The sequence below is a fragment of the Echinops telfairi genome, unplaced genomic scaffold, assembly GCF_000313985.2.
Source record: "Echinops telfairi isolate 266 unplaced genomic scaffold, ASM31398v2 ScPeMD7_7;HRSCAF=31, whole genome shotgun sequence".
NCBI lineage: Eukaryota > Metazoa > Chordata > Mammalia > Afrosoricida > Tenrecidae > Echinops > Echinops telfairi.
The window spans coordinates 20086902-20108062 of record NW_022103904.1 but is presented as its reverse complement, the minus strand read 5'-3'; the positions used below and the strand labels follow the sequence as shown (position 1 = coordinate 20108062).

Sequence of the window (21161 nt, the reverse complement as noted above, 5' to 3'; positions counted from 1 at the left end):
CGGCGCCCACCTGCCAGCGCCCGGCCTGGTGCGTCACTGGTTCGGGAGGCCGGGCGGGAGGAAGCCAGACGAGCCCCGCGGGTTGTGCTCCCCTGGCGCGAGCTGTCGGTCCGATTCGGCCGGATCGCGGGGGATTCTTTCAGGCTAGCCTCCCTGTCAGCTTGTGACAGATGCGACGAACCCCGGGTGGGGGCCGGGGAGGCGAGGCTTCGCTGCCCACCTGCTGGCGGGCGGGTGGTCTGCTTGGGGGCACTGTGTCGTGTCTGTCGTGTCTCCAACGTGGGCTCGGGCAGACCCAGCCCCCGGTGGGCGCCGAGGTCGCCCCACTGAGGTCACCTGAGCCTTTGTTGAGGAGTCTGGGGCCAGGCCTGTAGGTGGGTGCTCGGGATCCATTCAACCAATATAAAGACTAAAATCAGCCCAGACCACGGCCCCGGCCTTGTGGAGGTTAGGCTGGATTCAGACCGAGGGGCATCTGCTGTTTAGACCCCTCCCACAGTCGCGTTCATGCCCCTCACAGAGGTCTGTAGAGACCTGACAAGATCTCCTCTTGGGCCCCGACTGCCTTGAGCTCACCTTTTCAGCCCCACCTGGCTTTGGTGGGGAATGCTGTTCTATGTTCCTGAAGGCCAGGCTTGAGGGTGGCATTCCCCAAGTTGCCCTCTTTTAAGTAGTTGCAGTAACACCAGTGACAGTGTCATTACCTTACTGTGTGGTCTGGAGAGAACTTTACAGGGAAATGAGCAGAACACGATTCCCTATGTAACTAGGGTGGTCGCAGGCAAGCAAACCCAGCCTTACTTACTAAATTGTGGGTGCCTGAACTGGCAGGCAGGCCTCAGAGTGATGAAACTTACCCAGCGTGGGCTTTTGAGCTTTTCCCTGGGTCAGTAGGACTGGTTTCCAACCCGACCCAGGAGTCTCTACTGCTGCTTTTGTCCAGCACCTGGCTGCAGAGGGCTAGGGTGACATGCAGGGTGAATCCATGAATCCACATTCTCACCTTGGGCCCAGGAAGAAAAGTGTGGCAGCCAATGACCCTGTAAACTCTAGGACGCTTAAGTCCAGAGTAGTAAATAGTAAACCAAATTTCCTTGGCTCCTGATAGCAGCCAGTCACTGAAACATCCCACACCTAGGCAATTCATGAATGTTTGTTTCTGGAGTTTTGGGTCAGATTCCAATATTCTGAATTAGCCCAACACTTAGTAAATGCTGTCACCTCCCAGGTAAGGAGGTAAGAGTTACTTGTACAGGTAAGGACTCCCTATCCTGATCCACTCCAGAGCATCCTATCTGTTCTCTGGCATCATTTCATCCCCTGTGGGTTAGGCATGCCCCTATTGCTCTCATTGGTGAGGAGGGGTTGCCATGGGCTGCCCTCCTGGGAGTTGGGCCAATTCTAGGCCCTGTGGCTTGCCAAATAGGCTGCTGCTGCTGCTCCTCTACTCCTCCTCCTCCTCCTCCTCCTAATGACCAGGCAGTCAGAGAAGAGGTGGGCATAGAGTGGTGGCTGGAGGAGGCTGGAAGCATGTGAGGCTGGACATTCAGTAAGACACACTAACTTTGCCTTTGGTCACCACACAGAAGACTTTGGGATGAGCCTACCCTAGGGTTCCCAAATAAGGGAGTGTATGGGTAAAGAAGCTGCTTTGAAGGGCAGGAAGTGAGGAGGTAGACCCTCACAGGACATTGCTCCCTTTCGGTCTAGAGCAATGGTTCTCAACCTTCCTACCTCCCTTTAATACAGTTCCTCATGTTCTGGTGACCCCCGACCATAACATTATTTTCATTGCTACTTCTTAACTGTCATTTTGCTACTGTTATGAATCGGGCAACCCCTGTGAAAGGGTTGTTCAACCCCCAAACCCACAGATTGAGAACCGCTGGTCTAGAGGAAGGGCAATAACGTCTAGAGCAGGATTGACCTCTGGGAAGAGATCTGAGTGAAGAGTCAGGGCAGGGGAACTAGAAGTATTTGTAGTCTCCTATGTATAGCAGAGGAACCCTGATGGCGTAGTGGTTATAAGTTGGGCTGAGATTTGCAAAGTCGGCAGTTCGAAACCACCAGCAGTTCCCAGGGAGAACGCCGGGGCTCTACTTTGATAACCAGTTACAGTCTCGAAAACTCACAGAGGCAGTTCTATCCTGTCTTATAGGGTTGCTATAAGTCAGCATTGACTTGATGGCAGTGAGTTTGGGTTTGGTGCATAGCAGAGAAGAAGGCGGCTGAGATTCTCCAGCCCTATATGACGTGGGAGTGTAGGCTGCCGTTAGGCCCCACTTAATACCCATTCTGACTCCTCCCTTTTCCCCACCTGGAATCTTGTTGGGAATGTTGGACCCCACACAGCCCTATTGAACTCGGAGATGGAGCTAAGCAGTCTTTTGCCACATCCGAGATAAAATGCGAGGGGAGGCCAGACCGAAAAAACAAACTCATTTCCACCAGCATATGGCTTCCAAGACAGTCGGAGAGTAGATAGCCTCATCTTTTCCCTCAGAGAGGCTGGAGGTTTCAAAGTGCTGATCTTTTGGATCCCGGCCCAACTTAAAACTTCACCAGGGCTGCTGTGGGGAGGCAACCACCTTCAATTTCTTTAGCCTGGGCGGCAGGGAGTGATGTCAGCCTTGATGCCCATTTCCCAGCTTTCCTGCCTGTTTCCTCTAGGCATCTTGGGCCAGCAAAGATGGCTTTGTAGGGGGTGGGGGCTGGGGAGCTGTCTTGGGACAGACCTTGGAATGAGCAGACTTGCTCATTTTTCCTTTTATTTTCAAAAATGTTTATAATTAGTTTTGTCATAGTAATAGGATCACATTGTTGTCAGATAACTCTGTTAGCATAGATTCCTCAAACCCTTTACCCAGTTTCCCCAAATGGTAACATTTGCGAAACTATAGTAAAGTATCAGAGCCAGGATATTAACATTGATACAATAAAGATACAAAATATTTTCACCTCTGTAAGGCTCCTTCTTGTTACCCTTTGTAGACATACCCATTTGCCTCCCAAACCACAGCCCACCCCCCCACGTTTGATCACCTTTCAATGTCTAATCTGTCTTCTATTAAACTTTTTTTACTTCAGATATGTTGTATAAATGGGATCATCTATGTAAGCATTTAGAATTGGCTTTTTATCCCTTGCCACATCCTCTGGTGATTCACTCAGGTTGTTGCGCCTAAAGTTTGTCCTTTTTACGAGTGGTAGGTGTGTGTCAGTTGTTTATTACTATTTAACCATTGAAAGACAGCTAGATTGTTTACATTTTTTGGTTGTTATGAATGAAACTTACTACGAACATTTTTGTGCAAGTTTTTGTGCATAGTTTTAATTTCTCTGGGATATATGCCCGGGAATGCAATATGCTGGGTTGGATGGTAGTTGCATGTTTAGTTTTAAAAGAATTTGCCAAACTGTTCTCCAGTGTGACTACTGCCTTACTTCCCTACCAGCAGTGTGTCAGAGATCCAGTTCTTTTGCGTTCTTGCCTTCATCTGGTGTATTTTTTATTCTTACAGACCTTACATAGGTTTAACTTACATTTCCCTTAAGGATAATGATATTAAAAAAGGAAAAGATAATGGTATTGAACTTCTTTTCAAGTACTCATGCCATCTTCATTGAGCAAGTCTGTTCATTTCTTTTGCCCATTTTGTAATTGAATCTTTTTTAACAGTTGAACTTTTAAGACTTCTTTTTACAACCTAGTTACTAGTCATTTCTTACATATGTGGTGTGCAAATATTTTCTTTCAGTACTTTGTCATTTTATTCTGTTATCAGCCTCTCATAGCACAAGCATTTTTACTGCTGAGGAGATCCAACTTATCAGGTTTTTTTAATTTAGAGACTGTGCTTCTGCTGTCAAATGTAAGAGTTCTTTGTCTAGCCCTTTCCCCCAAAGTTTTTCTTATTTGTATTTTTCAAGAAGTTTCATAGTTTTGCTTTTCATTTTGAATTCTGTTATCCATTTTGAGTAATTTCTGTATCAGAAGTGAGATTTAGGTCAAAGTTTGTTTGGGGCCTTGGATGTTTGAAAAGGTCACCATTTCTCTTTTGACTTGCTATTTTACACCTGTCAAAACCCACATGGTCGGCAGTTAGCCACCAGCAGCTCTGCAGGAGAAAGACTGACTTCCTACTCCCCTAAACAGTTATAGTCTAGAAAACCCACAGGGGACAGCTGTGAGTCAGCAGTGACACGATGGCAGTGAGTCTGATTTGGTCAAAAGTCAGTTGGACAAATTTGTGTGAGTATACGTGTGGGTTCTCGGTTCTGTTTATTGATCTGTGTGTCGATTCCTTTGCCAGTACCACATTGTCTTGATTACTGTAGCTACATAATATGTCTTGAAACCCAACACTGTTGCTACAGACCTGACCCAGCAGGTCTGAGAGGAGCTTATATCGATTGGCAAGTTCCTCTCCTACCGCAAGTGTCTCCATCTGGGCGTCTCCTTGCCTGCTGGCGATGCCTGCGCTCAGGCCAGATGGAGCTGCTTTCTGTGAAGTCAAGCCCCTGAGCCTTCTGGAGCCATCATTGGTCCCTGCTTTTTTTTTTTTCCCGCTTGCCAGGTGGGACAGGGTCTGGAGAAGGCAGAAGAGGGACCAGGAGTCAAGACTGCCACCCTCTGAGGGTGACCATCTTGGCTCCTCTGGGTGTGCTTTGTGCCTCCCTTTGTTCCTTTATACTGTCTTCCTTTCCTCCTCCCTCCCTGGACTCCAAGAGGCCCCGCTGGCTAGAGTGAAGTGAACAAGTGAACCCAGCCCTCTGGGAAGGACACCTCCCAGTGGACCTCCCAAAGTGCTCCTTCTTGTGTGAAGCTGGGCGGCTCTCAGACCCTGGTTTTCTAGGACTGCCTAATTGGCTACCTTACTCTGTGCACTCAGGTGGCAGTATAGGAAGCCCGATAACCTGCACCCCGACTGCTGCGGCATCTGCAGGTGGGGAGGAGTGAAGAGGTATCACTCTAGGTAGCGTTCACTCTAGGTAGACTGGGCATCCATCCATAAGTGAGTCCTCAGGCCCAAGAGTGGCCCTGGGTTGAGTCATAGTGTGAGCAATGCCAGTAATGGTGGCAGCCGCTCCTGCAGGTGGGGTCCAGCCTTTGCCTGGGCACATGACCCTGGGTGGCCCTGTTGCTTCCTGTCCTTCATTGAAATGGGTGAGTGAATGCACAAACACATGGTGAGAAGTTCCTGCTACTGCAATATACTGTGGTGCTCGTGAACATCCACCTGCACCAGTGCTAGGCCCTGTCTGCTCTGCTGGTTGGTTGCAAATATGTGCCTTGCTGTTCTTGGGCCCATGTCCCGTAGTTGCCTCTCCCTGACTCTCCCTGTTGTTGCCTGTTTGGGCCTCTGCTGTCCACCTCTGAGTGTGCCTGCAGTGACCAGACGCTGGGTCTTCCTGAGCTCCTCAGAATGCTAGGGCATCATCTCAGTCCTCTTCTCTAAGCTCAGCCCCAAGGAAGGGGCTACAGCTTTTTGGCTACTGTAGGGGAGAGGTCAGCACAAGGAGGGAGAGGACCAGGCCGCTCCCAAGCTACACTCACTCCTCAGTGTCAGCCACCCCCACCCCCACCCCCACCCCAAGCCCTTGACCCACCTAGGTCTATTCTTCCTGGCTCCCTAGTGACACTCCATCCCCCTTGCCCTGACCTCTCCCCTCTTCTAGCCCGGGCTTTCTAACAGGAGTTTCTCCCAGTCCTGCCCCACTTGGTTCTCAGATTCTGCCGAGGGAGACCAGAATTTTCTCTTGCCTTTTTGTGCATATCAGGTGAACCCGTGGGAAGGCCTTTGTGTAGGAGGGAGTGCAGAAAGTATTGAGACTTAGAACTCCTGTTTCCAAGGTTCTTCTTAGAGCACAAGGTAGCAGAGCATGGCCCAGAAAGGGTTAATGCTCCATTCTGGGCTAGACGGCCATGCTGGCAGTACACCCCCGGTTCCTAGGCTTCCTTGATCCCTTGAACAGGGCCCTGCGATCCTTGTTTGCCTGCCTTGGCCCCAGATTGGAGAGCCGCAGTTCCTGGCACAGGAATGGGTTGTGCTTGGCCACTGTTAGTGGCTCCACCCTCTGAAAGGTGCTGGGTAAGGTGGCAGCTCACCATGTAAAGGTTGGACTGCCGTGTAGCCTCAACCTCCTGGCCATTGTTGCATTTTGGCTAAGGGCCCTTCCCCTCCTCTCTCAGCAGCCAGAGCAACAGAGTCCCAGATAAACACCATCAAGGGCAGCTACTTCCCCACACAGACCCAGCCTTGGGGCTGCTCCGTGGCCCATGAACCCCATGAACCCCATGAAACCCGCGTTCCCCCTGACGCCGCATGGGTGAGGAACAGCTGGCTATCCGGGGTGGTGGGTTGGTGGTGGGGGGCTCTGAGTGGGGAGGTGCTGCTCTGCCCTGTGCATCCTGCCTCCTCACTGTCAATTGGGCTTGAGGCCTCACCCACATCTCTTTCTGCAGTGATGGTTCATTTGCATATGAGTCCGTGCCTTGGCAACAAAGTGCCAACCAGCCTGCAGGGTCGCTCTCGGTGGTAACAACCGTGTGGGGAGTCAGCAACACATCCCAGAGTCAGGTAAGCACCTGTCCTTAGGAGCCTGCCCCCACCCCAATGCAACAGCCTGTAGAGAAGGGGGGGGGGGGGGGGGGGGGGGGGGGGGGGCGGAGACTGAAACTGAAGATTCCGCTTCCTGAAACTGAGGTCCTGGGACTAGTCCTCTTTCAGTCCTTACATGGGACTCTTTGACCTTCTTAACTTCCAGCTGACATAGCAGTTCTTGTCCTCTCGTGCCCTTCTACCTTTCCCACCTCTTTAGTTTCTAGTACCTTACAGTTTGAAGTGAGCTACTTGGGTGGTTCTCTGCACTGTGTGTTGTTTCCTTGCAGGTCCTGGGGAGCACCATGGGCCCCGGAGGGAACCCTTCCAGCAGCTCCATGATGCCCAGCATGGCGGGCAGCAGCTCCACCCTGAACTCAGCACAGTTCCTCGGGCAGCAAGCATTTGCTGAGGGCAGCACCAACAAGGGCTATGTCCAGCAGGGGGTGTATGGCCGCGGGGGCTACCCCGGGGGCCCCAGCTTCACCACTGGGTACGCAGGGCTCTCCTCTGGCAGGTTTTAAGGAGCCATCTAGGTGCCGTGAATTTAGTGGATGTCCCAGGACTGTGTCGGCCTGACTTGCTGGCTGTTGAATCTGTCTCTATCTGGCTGTGGCAGCAACAATGAAGGGAATTTGGGAAAGTCTGGGCTTCCCATAACGTGTGCCCACACCCCCACATCCACCCTCACCTTGTGCACATGGGTCTGGCCTTTGATGGGCAGGGACCTTTTCAATCCTTTGTCTCTTACAGGTATGCGGGTGGCCCAAGTGGCCCGGGTGGCCTGGGCCTCCCTTCCCATGCGACTCGGCCCTCCACTGACTTCACTCAGGCTGCCGCTGCTGCTGCTGTGGCTGCTGCCGCGGCCACCGCCACCGCCACCGCCACAGCTACAGTGGCTGCCCTCCAAGAGAAGCAGACCCAGGAACTGAGCCAGTACGGAGCGGTGAGACGGCCCGACAGGCGCTGGGAGAGGGAGCCTTGGCAAGGCAGAAGGCTCACGTTGAGGACCCCTTCTTCTCTAAAGTCTTCAGGGACTCAGACGTAACTAGAAGTGTCCTGGGCTGAGGAAGGGGGAGCTAGTGGGCAGTGGAGGGAGGATAGGCATGGAGCTGGGAGAGGGCGCTAGACCTCCTTGCCTTAGGAGAAGCTGGTGAGAGGGGCACCGTCACAGTTGAGGGTGGGTGGCCTGTGGCCCTGTCACAAGTCCTCTCTCTTCTCTTCCCAGATGGGGGCTGGACAGCCTTTTAACAGCCAGTTTCTGCAGCATGGGAGTCCCCGGGGGCCCAGTGTGCCCCCTGGCATGAGCCCTCCCAGCATGGCAGGAGTGATGGGCCCTACTGGCCTCTCCCCCATGGGCATGAACCCCACCCGGGCAGTGGGGATGACACCCTTATATGGAGGACAGCGCCTGCCCCAGCACACACATCCTGGGCCTGCCCAGGCCCAACCTTTGCCCCGACAGGGGGTCAAAAGAGTCTACTCCGGCGAGGTGAGTATGGTTGGCAGCAGGGTGACTGTAGCACCCCCTTCAGTTGGGCAAGGTCAGGCTTCCTGTGGGCAGAGAGCAAGCCCTGCAGCATACCCCCAGGGGAGGAGCCCCTGTGGTGCTTTGGAGTTCCCAGTCCGGCAGCCCTGCTCTTGCACCTGGCATGCTGCTCTGAGAACCAGCTTCTTCCTCCTGACACCCGTTTTTTTCTTTCCCTGCCATCCCTCTGCTGCTTTTCTTTTCTCAGGTATATCCAGGGCAGCAGTACCTGCAAGGAGGCCAGTATGCACCCAGCACTGCCCAGTTTGCTCCCAATCCGGGGCAGCCCCCTGCACCCTCTCCTTACCCTGGACACAGGCTGCCCCTGCAGCAGGGCATGGGGCAGTACCTGTCAGCCCCCGGCCCCACAGCACTGCACTACAAGGTAGGAATCGCGCTCCAAGCCAGGCCTGCAGGAGGCAGAGTTAACCTTGAGACAGCGGCTCTGACTGGCTGGCTGAGGTGGGGATCGGGACCCGTATCCACATTCGGAACAGAGACAGCATATACCAGGAGCTTGACTAGCGTTCCCAACCCAGAGCATGGACAGCTACAGGGAGGGGCTTGAATGGAAGCGGAAGGACTCTTTGAGGCGGTGTGCTTCCTGGGGGAATTTGGTATGGGAGCAACAGGCAGGCACTCACGCCACTCACAGGTACTTGTTAAAGAGAGTTCTGCTTCCTCCTCCTCCTGCTCAAGAGCTAAAACCCACTGAAAGGACAGGCACACTGGGTACCCCCATCACAACCCCTGGAGAGTGTCTCCTTACACTGTTGCCATGCGCCTGAGACCCATGAGGGAAGTGCCCAAGGGCCTGCTTGTATCTCTAACTCCTTTCACTTCCCTCTCACCCTGGGAACTCTTCTATGTGGGATCCCCTCTGCTCCGTAGGTATTTTATTTATCATGAAATTAGTATGAGTTTATGGAAATTACAAAAAAAAAAAGAGCCATCAGGTCCATCTGTGAAGGTGGTCCCTCCTGGGTTGGTGTCTAGGGTAGCTTTGGGTAAAGGGGAGACCTTGGGGTGTGCTCCAGCTGTGGGCTGCACACGGTTTTCTCTCCTGCAGTCCACAGACCAGTTCAACGGGCAGAATACCAACTTCAATGGCGGGAGCTTCAGCTACAACCAGCCAAGTCTGAGTGGGGTATGGGCGGGTGGCTTGAGGGTGGGCAGAGGGAGAGGGACCACCCACTGCAGCTCTACCAGCTCTTGAGACAACAGAGACAATGCGGGGACCAGCCAGGCACCCCTGTGTTGACCATTCCCAGGGTGTCCCATACATAACACCCACCCCACCATTCTGCACTGACTGTTTTTGCTCCCCCACTTGCAGCCTGCCCGCTCCATACCCAGCTACCCCAGCTCCCCACTGCCGGGGAACCCCACGCCGCCCATGACCCCCAGTAGCAGCGTCCCCTACATGTCTCCAAGCCAGGACATCAAGTCCCCCTTCCTGCCTGACCTCAAGCCCAACGTGAGCTCCTTGCACCCTTCCCCATCTGGTGAGTCCTTCCTCAGAGCCACGCTGGGCTGGGAAGTGAGGTGGGGATTCTGTAACCCCAGAGAGAAAGTCCTGCAGGCTCCTCAGGGTGGGATGGCTGCTGGATTCCTGGACCATACACACCCTGAGAGAAGTCAGGAATTCTCTCTCTTAACGACAAATGTGAGTAGTGGGCTTTGTTACTGTTGGGTGTCAATGAGTTGATTTGACTCACAGTGACCACCCATATGACAGTAATGGCCCTGCCTTGTGTGGGTTTATGGGAGCAGATGGGTGGGTTCAAACTGCAGCCCGCTTTGTGTAGCAGCTGAGTGCTTAACACTTGTGCCAGCAGGGCTCGTAAGCTGCATACATTGTTTTTCATGGATCTCTTTAAAAGTCTGTTCTAGTATAGATCTTCACCCTAGAAAAAGACCCATATACACAGAACGTGCCATCTCATCGGAGGGTTGTATTCCCCTTAACCCTGTCCTAGTTCAGAATGGCTGCTCCGGGTAACCTTAACACTAGAAACCAAGGCCCTGAAACCCCCAATTGAGCTGTTGGGAGTTGAGTAGATGGCCTCCTAGACCCTCCTTGGGCTCTCAGTCTTAATTTCTGGTTTGAGGGCCTCTGGCCTACCATAGTGTTAGAGACATTTGCGCTAGCCCACTGAGAGCAAGATACATAGAACATGGGGTTTCAGAGACTCCGTTACAGTTGGAAGTGACTGTTGAACGAGGCCCAAGCCCATAGCATGGTTCATTCCTGCCAAGCAGCACCTGGCAGGGCAAGACTTGAGCACCCTTTGCATAGTCCCCACAGTCCGGTGGAGGCTGAACCCTAGTTTGCCCTGTTTCCTGAGTGTGAGGCATGCCACTGGTACTGGGGGTGCAGCGCCCTGAGCCAGGGCCCCCGCGTGTACTACTTTGGCGCTGGGCGGCAGTAACTCCCCCGCTCACTGTCAGTCTGGGCTCTCTGGTCTCAGGAAATGGCCCTTGTGATGAGCTACGGCTGACCTTCCCAGTGCGAGACGGGGTGGTCCTGGAGCCCTTTCGCCTGCAGCACAACCTGGCTGTAAGCAACCATGTCTTCCAGCTCCGTGACTCTGTCTACAAAACACTGATGCTGAGGTGAGGTGGTGTCCGCCAGCTAAGGTCCTCCCTGAGCCTGTATCCCGTGGGGAGAGTGTCCCCAGCCTGCTACCTCCTGTCAGGACCTGCTCCTATCTGGTTCACCAGTCCCTTCCCTCCTCCACCTCTTTCTTTACATCTCCCCCAGTTTCCTGGTCCCTCCCTCCCTCCCTGATGCAGGCCTGACTTGGAGCTGCAGTTCAAGTGCTACCACCATGAAGACCGACAAATGAACACCAATTGGCCAGCATCCGTGCAGGTCAGCGTGAATGCCACACCACTCACCATCGAGCGTGGAGACAACAAGACCTCCCACAAGCCCCTCTACTTGAAACACGTGTGCCAGCCAGGCCGGAACACCATCCAGATCACTGTCACGGCCTGCTGCTGCGTGAGTGCAGACCCCACAATGTGGCCTGTGGGGAGGCTCCCGTGGTAGGGAAAGACACTGGGCCCTTTTCATACTGCTTTTTGTTCCACACTTTAATTTCTCCTCCTGGCCCTTTATAAAGAGCTGGATGCGGTAAAATAGCCTGTGGCTCTTTTCCAGCTGGATCAAGGTAACTGATCTGCAGTTCAGGTTGGCTATGTGAGAGGCTAGGCTGTGCCTTGTACCTTAGAGAAAGCACAGTAGGAAGCCCTGAGCCCCCAGTGGTCTTGAGTCCATATTTGAAAAGGCATGTCCAGCTGCAGCAGCTAACCCTGGGGTGACTGGCTATCTGCCCCTCTAACTTCATGGAGGAGGAGAGGATCATCTGTAATCCACAACGCAAAGCTGAGCTCTTGGAGGGGGATGTCAGGCATGCTTCCATCCGCCACCTTTTTGTATCAATTCTGACATGAAATGTCCTTTCCACATCACTCTGTTTCTCTGCTGGTATTAATAATTCATTGCCACACAGAACTCAGGCACTTAAAGGGTTTTGAGGAAAGTAACCAGTTACAATTCGGTTCAGATATTCTTAGAATACAGTTCTTCAGCCAGGACAGCCTCTTCTCAGCCATACCCACAGGTAGGCCCTTCTCTGGCCTTCAGCCCCTTAGCCTGGCCTCTGTCTTGCTCAGATCAGTGCTACAGAGCTCTTTTCGCTCTGCTGATAAGTGTCCCCAGAAAGCCTCAGCACAGTGCCTCTCAGCTCTAGCTCTTTGGGAACAGGAAGCCCACCTGTCCTCTCTTGATGCTGTTTTCTGCCACGATGTCTTGGTTTCTTTCTGTCTCTAGTGCCAAGGCCCTCTTCCTCTGTCTCCTGAGTCATGGGGGTTCTTCCTTAGTGCAGGGATCCTGGCCCAAAAGACGTCCTTCCTTTCCACTTCTTGGTGGTAATCTAGTCTCCTGTTGCTCTGGGATCTGCCTTCTTTCAAACCGAATGGGGTAGAAAACAATCTAACGTTCGTTCTTGTGAGTACACCAAGCACTCTATGCATGGCCCTGAACCGCAAGGTTCTGTGTACTTTATTATGACATTTTCAGACAGCTGGCTTGTCCCTTTGGTGGTGGGATACTATTTCTGTCTCACACAGCACACTCTCCTCTTCCTTTTAGGCTCTCTTAATTACTTGCAGTGGCCACACAATGCTCATGATTGTGCCATAAATTGTGGAAGTTAGCAGGTTACAATTCAGGTGAGAAATGCGTAGGACATAGGACATGTTAACAAAGCTCTTTTAAGGCTATTAAAAAGGGCATACCACTTCACTATAAGCCTCAGCCCCAAGGTACTCACTCTCACTCTGGATTAGCAAAGACAGCTCCCTGAATCAAGTGCCAGAGGGACCCCACTCCGCTAGCCAGCTTCCTGCTCAAAGCATTCAGCTTTACTCGCTCTGTGGGCTAAGAAGTCTGCTCTTCTGCCCTGTGTTCTGGCTCCTGGTTCTGCTACTCCTCTCTTGTCAAAGTGGTCTTCCTGGGTCAAAGAGGTTCACTGTGGGGTCTCGGGGTGCAGAGGATCCACTTGAGTTCCTGCTGGTGTTGAAAGCTCCCTCCCTTCCTGCTTCTGAGTTCGCTCATTTTATACCGAGCAGGATAGCAATCATAACCCTGTTAACAGTCACCCAGAACTGAATCTTGTCAGTATCTTCCCCCACCTTATCCAGACCCAGGAAGGAAAAGTTATTTGATGGGATTGTAGAGCGTCTAGGTAGAAGCGACGCGAATAACCCAGCACACTGCAGCCGTAAATGCCTTATTTGCAGCTCACTGCCATCAAGTCACTTCAACCCCTAGCAGCCCTGTCGGACTGAGTAGAGCTCCTCCTTTGGGCTTGCAAGACTAAATCGAAGTACGAAGGCTCTTCTTTCTCCTGTGGAGCCACTAGTAGGTTCAGACCAGTGGCTTTATGGTGAGCAGCGCAGCCACCAGGGTAGAGCCATGGGGTACAGTGGGTAAGGCTTTCAAAACCCGCAGCCGCTCCATGGGCGAAAGATGAGTCTAACAGTGTGGTAATTAGGACTCAATGGCTCTTGCGTATTTGCATCATCGACCCAATCCCAAAGACTGCGGCCATGTTAAGTAATTCACTGTACTACTGGTAAAGGGGAACCACTGCTCACCTAGATGATAAGGAAGTCTGGAGTCTACTCTGACTGCGGCATTGAGGGGGCCCTTCGGAATTTCAGCTCAGAAATGGGCTGGGGTGTATGTCTTGTTGGAAGGTGAGACGGAGGAAGTAGTTGAACACATGAGGATATATGTCCTACATGGTAAATGAACTGGCCCCTGGACCTGGAATAGGTCAGTCTGAAAGGGTAGCCTGACCCTAGGGAGAGCCAGAACCTTGGAGGACAGAGTAGAATTTACCTGACAACCTGTTGCCCTTTTTGCAGTCCCACCTGTTCGTGCTACAGCTGGTACACCGCCCGTCCGTCCGCTCCGTGCTGCAGGGCCTTATCAAGAAGCGTCTCCTGCCGGCTGAGCACTGCGTCACCAAGAGTGAGTATCAGACCACCCTCATCAGCGCCGACTCCTTTCACAGATGGTTCACCCAAGTGGGCACTCGTTAACTGCAGTCGTGCATGTTCCTGGCGCCCGGAAGCATGAGGAGGAACACAGGGTGGTGTCCTGGCGGCCGGTCACCGTGTCTCAAGAGTTTTCCTTGACCTTCCTCCCTGTTTGCCCAGTAAAGCGCAACTTCAGCAGTGGCACCATCCCAGGTACCCCTGGGCCCAATGGAGAAGACGGGGTGGAGCAGACAGCCATTAAGGTGTCCCTGAAGTGCCCCATCACCTTCCGCAGGATCCAGCTGCCTGCCCGTGGCCATGACTGTCGGCACATACAGGTGGGTGCCACAGAAGCCTTGTGAAAGCAGTTGAAGCTAATGTATCAGCCCTGTCTTCGGGGGAGGGGAGTGGATTCTGAGCTTCTTGCCTTCTGTTTGGGACCTAGGGAGGAGGGCCACCATGTGATGGGATGAGCCAGGTGGGACTGGCTCATTCAGCCTTCTCTTCAGCCTGGGCTGCTTGTTTTAAATCCACCTGTTTCATTTGCTATGCTATCCATGTGGTTCTGATTTTCAGAAGTACAAAGCGTACACACTAAGTGAAGTTCTCTTGCTCCAGACCTCGGGAGCATCACTGAGCATATAGAGCTATCCCGTGTACGTTTTAAGTTACCAAACTACCCCCTTCCCTTTGGTATTATGTAAGTGGCAGCACATTAGACACACCCTTCTGTGCCATAATTCTCTCTGAACAAGATGCCTCAGAGCTGGTCGCACTCCAGCACACGGCTGGCCCTTTTGCTTGGCTGGTGGTACTTGTGGTGAGGATGCCCACTGGAGATTTTAGCATCACTGGTTATGGCTGCAGGGTGGTTTCCAGTCTTTATGAAACTCGTGCTGCTGGGGAAAGCCTGAGGCATGTCTTCTCAGACATACGTGTGAATAAGTCACATGTTCTTCAGAATGGTGGTGTTAGGTCGAAGGATGTGCCTCGTGGCCAGGCCACCCCATGAAGGCTGCCCAGGCCCTGTAGGGTTAGCTCTGCTGTTCTGCTGTTGGAAGTGGACCTGCCACCATGCCTTCACCTTACCTCTTTGCAGTGTTTCGATCTGGAGTCGTACCTGCAGCTCAACTGTGAGCGGGGGACTTGGAGGTGCCCCGTCTGCAAGTGAGTGACTCAGATGATGCCAAGTGGTTTGGGACCTGGGAGTGGGCAGGGTTTGCTGGTCTGCAGGGGCTGCTGTGGGCATTTTCTCCCAGCAGCCTTGAGAAATACACCAGTCAGGTGATGTTGTCCTCACTGCCCAGCCCAGAACAGTGAAGCTCTGAGCAGGGCCCTTGCACTGTCAGGTAGGTGGAGGGACTGAAGTTCTGCCATGATGAGGCTGAGCCCCTCCTTTTTGTTTGTTTCATAGTAAGACAGCCCTGCTCGAGGGACTGGAGGTGGACCAGTACATGCTGGGGATCCTTATCTACATCCAGAAGTAATTCCCCTCTTCTCTGGCCCTCTGTCTGTTGTGTCCCTAGCTCCCAGACTGAATGCAGCCTGTGTAGCCTCTTTCCTCAAGAAAGGGCTGCATTCAGGGGACTGGCTACATGTATGTCCTGCTGGACGCCGCACAGTAGCATGCCTGGAATAGGAGCTTGGGTGGGGAGGGCCCACCTGGAGCCTATGGGTGTGGTGGTTAGGAAGATAGGGCCCCTGGTGACTGCTGCCCCCACCCCCAGCTCTGACTACGAGGAGATCACCATCGACCCCACGTGTAGCTGGAAGCCGGTGCCTGTGAAGCCTGACTTGCACCTGAAGGAGGAGCCCGATGGGCCAGTCCTGAAGCGCTGCCGAACTGTGAGCCCGGCCCATGTGCTCATGCCCAGCGTCATGGAGATGATCGCTGCCCTAGGCCCCAGCGCCACCCCCTGCACTCCCCTGCAGGCTGCCTCAGGCCCTGCACCCGCAGACTATCCTAGCCAGGGTGAGTCGAATGTAGGTGGCCCTGGGTGTCCAGCTGTGAGAGCATAGTCGTGAGCAGTAGAGGGCCCCCTGTAGGCCAACACCTGGTTCGTACTCGGGTTCAGCCAGAGCCCACAGGAGGTGCTTGCCTTGTTTATGTCTAGCCGAGTTCTGGGTGATAAGCCTGGGCTGCAGCAGTGAAGGCCAGGCCTCAGGACACAGACAAGACTCAGCCACCAGCTCTGCTCCTCCTATCTTTTCTTCCAATTGGGAATAAGTGGCCATGCACCCCAGGATCTGAAACGCTGTGATCTCTGCATACAGAGTGCATGTGAAGATGGCCGGGGTACTCCTTGTGGGTCCCTATTCCTAGTAAAACTTGAGACCTGCTCCCCTTGTTCTGAGTAGTAGCTTTATCCACAGAGTAGCCACAAGTCCTACCCCACCCGTACCCCACCCCCAGCTGTGTTCTCTTGTCTGCTGTGCTAGACCGAGTCCTTCCTCAGACAACCAAGGAACACCCGGCACGCGGCTGTGCCCTCAAGTGGATCCTGACTGTTTCTTTGCAGGTTCCAGCTTCTTGGGACCAGGGAATTTTACTGAGTCCTTCCCACCCACTACACCCAGCAGCACCCCAACACTTCCTGAGTTCACCCCAGGGCCACCACCCATCTCCTATCAGTCTGACATTCCCAGCAGCCTCCTGACTCCAGAGAAGTCTGTCTCCTGCCTCCCCGGCCAGGTCAGTGCTCCATGTCTGTGGAGTGGGGAAGAGGTGTAGAGAGCCTTGGGCGGGTCTCCCAAGTACTCGTCTCCTTCCTCAGATGGCACCAGCAGGCCACCTGGACCCAGCCCACAATCCTGGGCCACAGGGACTGCACACCTCCAACCTTGGGCCACCCCCTGGGCCACAGCTGCTCCATCAGAATCCTCCCCAGCCATCCCGCCTACCCCTGGGCCAACCAAGCTCAGGTCCTAGCAGTGAGCTGGCCTTTAACCCCACCACTGGTGCGATGGGGCCCACCAGCATGTCTGCAACTGGAGAAGCCCCGGAGCCAGCTCTGGATGTAAGTGCCGAGTCCTCCTTGTCTGCACTACACACTGCAGGGCACATGGGCGCTATGGAGCTGGGGCTAAGACTGTGAAAGCCAGCAGAGGCCCAGGAGAGATAAGTGGCGGCTCCTACCTTTTCAAGCACTAGAGGCCACAAGCTGTGGCTAGAAAGGACCGTGACAACGGATGGAGCGACTGTGTCGTCAAAGGGAACATCAGATAGTTTTAAGCCACGCCTGCTCTTTGATGCCGGTGGTCCTCACTGGAGCCATGTGGGACCAGTGTGGCTCCTGAGTCCTTTATGTCCAGGCACCGCCCTCAGGGACTGAATGTCCTTACCTAGTCTCCTCCCTGCCGAGTCCATTTGTCAGGGTGGGTCCAAGAAGCAGGGCGATCAGGGTGGTGGCGTGGCTGTGCAGAGTGCACGGTGTTCACACAAGCACTTATGTGGTCTGCTTTGTTCTCAGCTGCTGCCAGAACTGACCAACCCCGATGAGCTACTGTCGTACCTGGGCCCGCCGGGCCTGCCCACCAACAGCAATGATGACCTGCTGTCCCTCTTTGAGAACAACTGACCTGTGGTAACCCTGCTCAGCTGGGTTAGGCTGCCTTCGCGCCACCTACCACCCCTTCACATGTGCAGCTGCCTGACCCAAGCCTTGGAAGGGGAAGTGGTCCTGGGGACAGTCGGGGCTGCCAGTGGGGCAGCCAGACCCTTCCCACCCTACCATCAAGGTCCCTGCTATGAAAACGGTTTTGTTGCAGTGCCTGCCCTGGCCCCACCTTGTCCTTCCACCGATGCCTGCTACTGCCCACCCTGCATTTTATCCCAGTGTTGGCCCTTCTGTTGTGATTCCTTCATGACTCGGACAGAGCCCGCCGTCCACCAGGCCTGTGGGCTCCGACGGCTCCTTGGAAGCCTCTGGAAATGGGAGCATCATCTAGAACCACACATACTGGCCTCCTAGAGGGCCAGGCTCTTCGACTCCATCGCATCTATGGTGTCCTGGCCACTCGGCCCCACCCTAAGCTTTCAGGCCAGAGGCATAAGGGTGGGGAGAAAGGGATTCAAGCACAACAGTGTACATAATAGTGTGGAAACACTAAAGGCTGGGGGAAAGCTACATGGAGCCCAGATGCCTGTGTGCTCTCTGCTCCTCTGGGCAGACAGCTGGGGGAGGGACCCAGGCTCCAGTCCTGGTTGGGCGGGTGGGGTCTCTGCTCTCTTTCCAAGTCCCCTTTTCCAAGAAAGTGAAGAATTAGTACCTCCCTGTTTTTTAAAACCATCTTTCCTGAGTCCACCCTGTGGGCTAGAACCCAGGGTGGGGAGCGGAAAGCCATTGCATCCTGTTGGCCTGGGGCCCACGAGCCTGCCTGTGAACCGGGCGCCTGTTGTGTCTCCTGTCTGTATCGACCTCTATTAAAGGACTCCCTTGTGCGGGCTGTGCTTAGTCCTCCTTTGTACTCAGGACAAGGTCCTGCCCTGCAGGGCCCAGGTATGTGCCTTGGGCCCCAATCAGAGAGGGTGTGTGGAGTCAGCAGTCCCACCCAGTTGTGACCGCACCCCCCCCCAACCCCCACACACACGATTGCTCTTGGAACCACGCACATCTCCTGCCCTCCTAGGCAAGACCCAGCTGTTTCTGCTGTGGGATGAATTTCCTTTTCCCGGGAATTTTTTCAAGCTGACTTTAGCTGGTTACTTTCTTTGTGACATGTGGTCAGAGTCCAGGAACCACGCTTGCCCAGGAGAAGACATTGGCCACTCTGTTAGCTCTGAGAAGGGCCCTGAGGCCCATAGGCAACCCCCTGGCCACCTAGCCCTCGAGTCCCCAGGAGCACACCCACCCACCCACCCGTCAGAGTATGAGGTCTAGACTGGGCCTGCTCAGTGGGAGTGATGGAGCACCGGGTGTCAGATGAGTACCCAACACGAGAGACTGCTACAGCAGAAGGCTAGCAGCAGAGGACAATGTGAAGTCCATGGAGATGTCCTGACAAGTTCCAACTAGGTTCCCAAGAGTACAGGCTGCAGGCTGGCCAGATGCATGGGGCTAGCTGAAGAGCAGCCAGACAGGTGTCTCCACCCATCTGCAGCCTGCTTCGGCTCCTGAGACACCAACAAATAAAAGACTGGAAATTGGAGGGACAGGTAATCAGCTGAGGGTTAACTGCTCGAGAGCACTTTGAAAATGCTTGTCAGAAGGGACACCCTATTGCCATGTTCATAAAGCTCCAACCCAAACCTTTGAAGGAAGGCCTTCACCTCCATCCTCTATATACACCCCCTCCCTCCAATCCTGTGCCCAGATCACTCCCAGAACCTACACAGCTGAGGCCCACCACCCCTCCCTACACCACCACCCCACAACAGGGCCTAAGAACCATCACCCAGCCTTCACGTTGAAGTCAGCCTGCAGCTTTCAGCTCCCACGCCTGCCCCTTTAATTCTGCCCACTGTATCTGCTACCTTTAGTCTCTTCATCTGTATCCGTTTCTTATCTTTTCTCCTTCATATATGTATATATTTTAAGAATTCAGGAAAGGCATACAGTACTTCTGGTTTATTTTCTTTATCCACCGTTTTCCCAGTAATCTGAAAGTCTACAGCTTGCTTAGATTCATGCTAAACATTTTTTTTTTTTATAAATAATATATTATCATATTTGGGTATTCTTTTGCTATTATTTCTTTTTTTTTTCCCTTTTTTAACATTTTATTAGGGGCTCATACAACTGTTATCCCAATCCATACACACATCAATTGTGTAAAGCGCATTTGTACATCGTTTCTCAAAACATTTTCTCTCCATTTAAACCCCCGACGTTAGGTCCTCATTTTTCCCCTCCCTCCCGCTAAACATTTCTTAACAGAGTGGTTAAGTTTTCCCAGGCAGACTAAGCTCTGAGGGTAGGGATGAGCTCACACATGTTGGTACATGCTTGCACCTGTTGCTATTTACGTGGGAACGAGTAAAATGCCTCCGAATGAAGAAGCAGAAGCCTCTGACGTCCACCTGCGACACTGAGCATGATCTCCAACTGGTCTGTGAGTGTCTCCCACTAAGGAGCTCTGCTCTGCAGACCCCTGCGTGGGACGGGCAAAAGGTATCTGTAGTGGCTTAAACAGTGTTTCCCCAAAGGCATATCCATCCAGAATCTGGAAATGGACGCCCTAATCCCAACAAGCTCACTAGCGACCATGTAGGGCAGGATAGAACTGCCCCTGTGGTCTTTCCAGGCCGAGAAAGCCTCGTCTTTCTCCTGCAGAGCAGCTGGTGGTTTCGAACTATGAGCTTGCAGTTAGTATCCCAACACATAGCTATGTCGTGAGGGCTCCTTCACACAAATACTGACCTTGTTTGGGAATGCGGTCTTTGCAGATGAAATTAGAACCCTAAGTCCGATAACTGATGTCATTCTATGAAAGGAGATGATACAAAGACACATGAAAGAGGCCGTGGGAAGATGGGGATAGCAATTGGCGTGATGCAAACCAAACACCAGAATTGTCAGAATCTGGAAGAGACAAGAAACAATCTCAGAGCCGCTAGGGAGTACAGCCCTACAGCACCTGACGTCAGACTTCTGCCCTCCAGAGCTGTGAGAAAATACTTTCCTGTTGTAAGCCACCCAGTATGGGGTACTTCTGACAGCAGCTCTAGGACCTTGGACAGTGTCAGTGACCACCTTCTGGTTCCCTGAGGGGACAATTCAGCCGGACAGGAGAATGGTCAGCAGCTCCACAGCCTGGGCGACGGAGATCTGGCTGAAGATAGTAAGACAGATTGCCAGCATCCACAACAACAACGATTTCCTCTCTTTTTCAAGAATAAAAGCCCAACACTTAATTAAGACAAAGATAACGTCCCCGAAAGAGGCTTCATTTCTGCTCTGACTCTGGTCAGACCCCTGCCTGCTGGGTAACAGTATAAGTGGGTGTGCTATCCGCTGACTTCAAGGACACTTCCTTCTCCGTGCTGCTTTTACGCCCACACGCGGGACTGTGACTATGAGCGCGAAAACTGGATCATGAGCGCCTAAATTCTAAAACACCTGGTTTGGGCAGGCTACCGTCTATAGCAGGAACCTCACCTCCATTTGTTTTAAAATAATTTTATTGGGGGCTCGTACAACTCATCACAAACCATTCATCTGTTGAGTCAAGCACTTTTGTACATTTTTGTTTCCCTCATCATTCTCATAACATTTGCTTTCTACTTGAGCCCTTGCTATCAGCTCATTCCCCCTCCCCACGAACCCTTGCTAATTATAAATTATTATTTTGTCATATCTTACACCGTCCGACATTGCCCTTCACTCACTCTGCTATCCATCCCCCAGGGAGGAGGTTACATAGTGATTCTTGTAATCTGTTCCCCATTTCTCCCTCACCTTCCCTCCACCCTCCCGATATCGCCACTCTCACCACTGACTGGTCCTGAGAGTTCATCTGTCCTGGATTCCCTGTGTTTC

General features: G+C 53.1%; 1 protein-coding gene across 2 annotated transcripts; it reads left to right on the top strand.

Annotated features, from left to right (window-relative positions):
* The first annotated feature begins 6132 nt into the window (after window positions 1-6132).
* On the top strand, window positions 6133-18129 carry ZMIZ2 (zinc finger MIZ-type containing 2). 2 transcript variants are annotated; one of them, XM_045286338.1, is made up of 18 exons: window positions 6133-6330; window positions 6467-6581; window positions 6893-7095; window positions 7356-7548; window positions 7831-8094; window positions 8339-8515; window positions 9200-9277; window positions 9467-9635; window positions 10602-10746; window positions 10927-11137; window positions 13570-13675; window positions 13864-14021; window positions 14783-14850; window positions 15098-15166; window positions 15411-15655; window positions 16203-16375; window positions 16458-16700; window positions 17154-18129. In XM_045286338.1, exons 1-18 carry the CDS (start codon window positions 6281-6283, stop codon window positions 17259-17261), a joined length of 2775 nt encoding a protein of 924 aa, XP_045142273.1. In that variant the 5' UTR covers window positions 6133-6280; the 3' UTR covers window positions 17262-18129. The 2 variants fall into 2 exon arrangements, with proteins under 2 accessions (XP_045142273.1, XP_045142274.1); XM_045286339.1 differs by lacking the exon at window positions 9200-9277.
* The last annotated feature ends 3032 nt before the right edge of the window (window positions 18130-21161 follow it).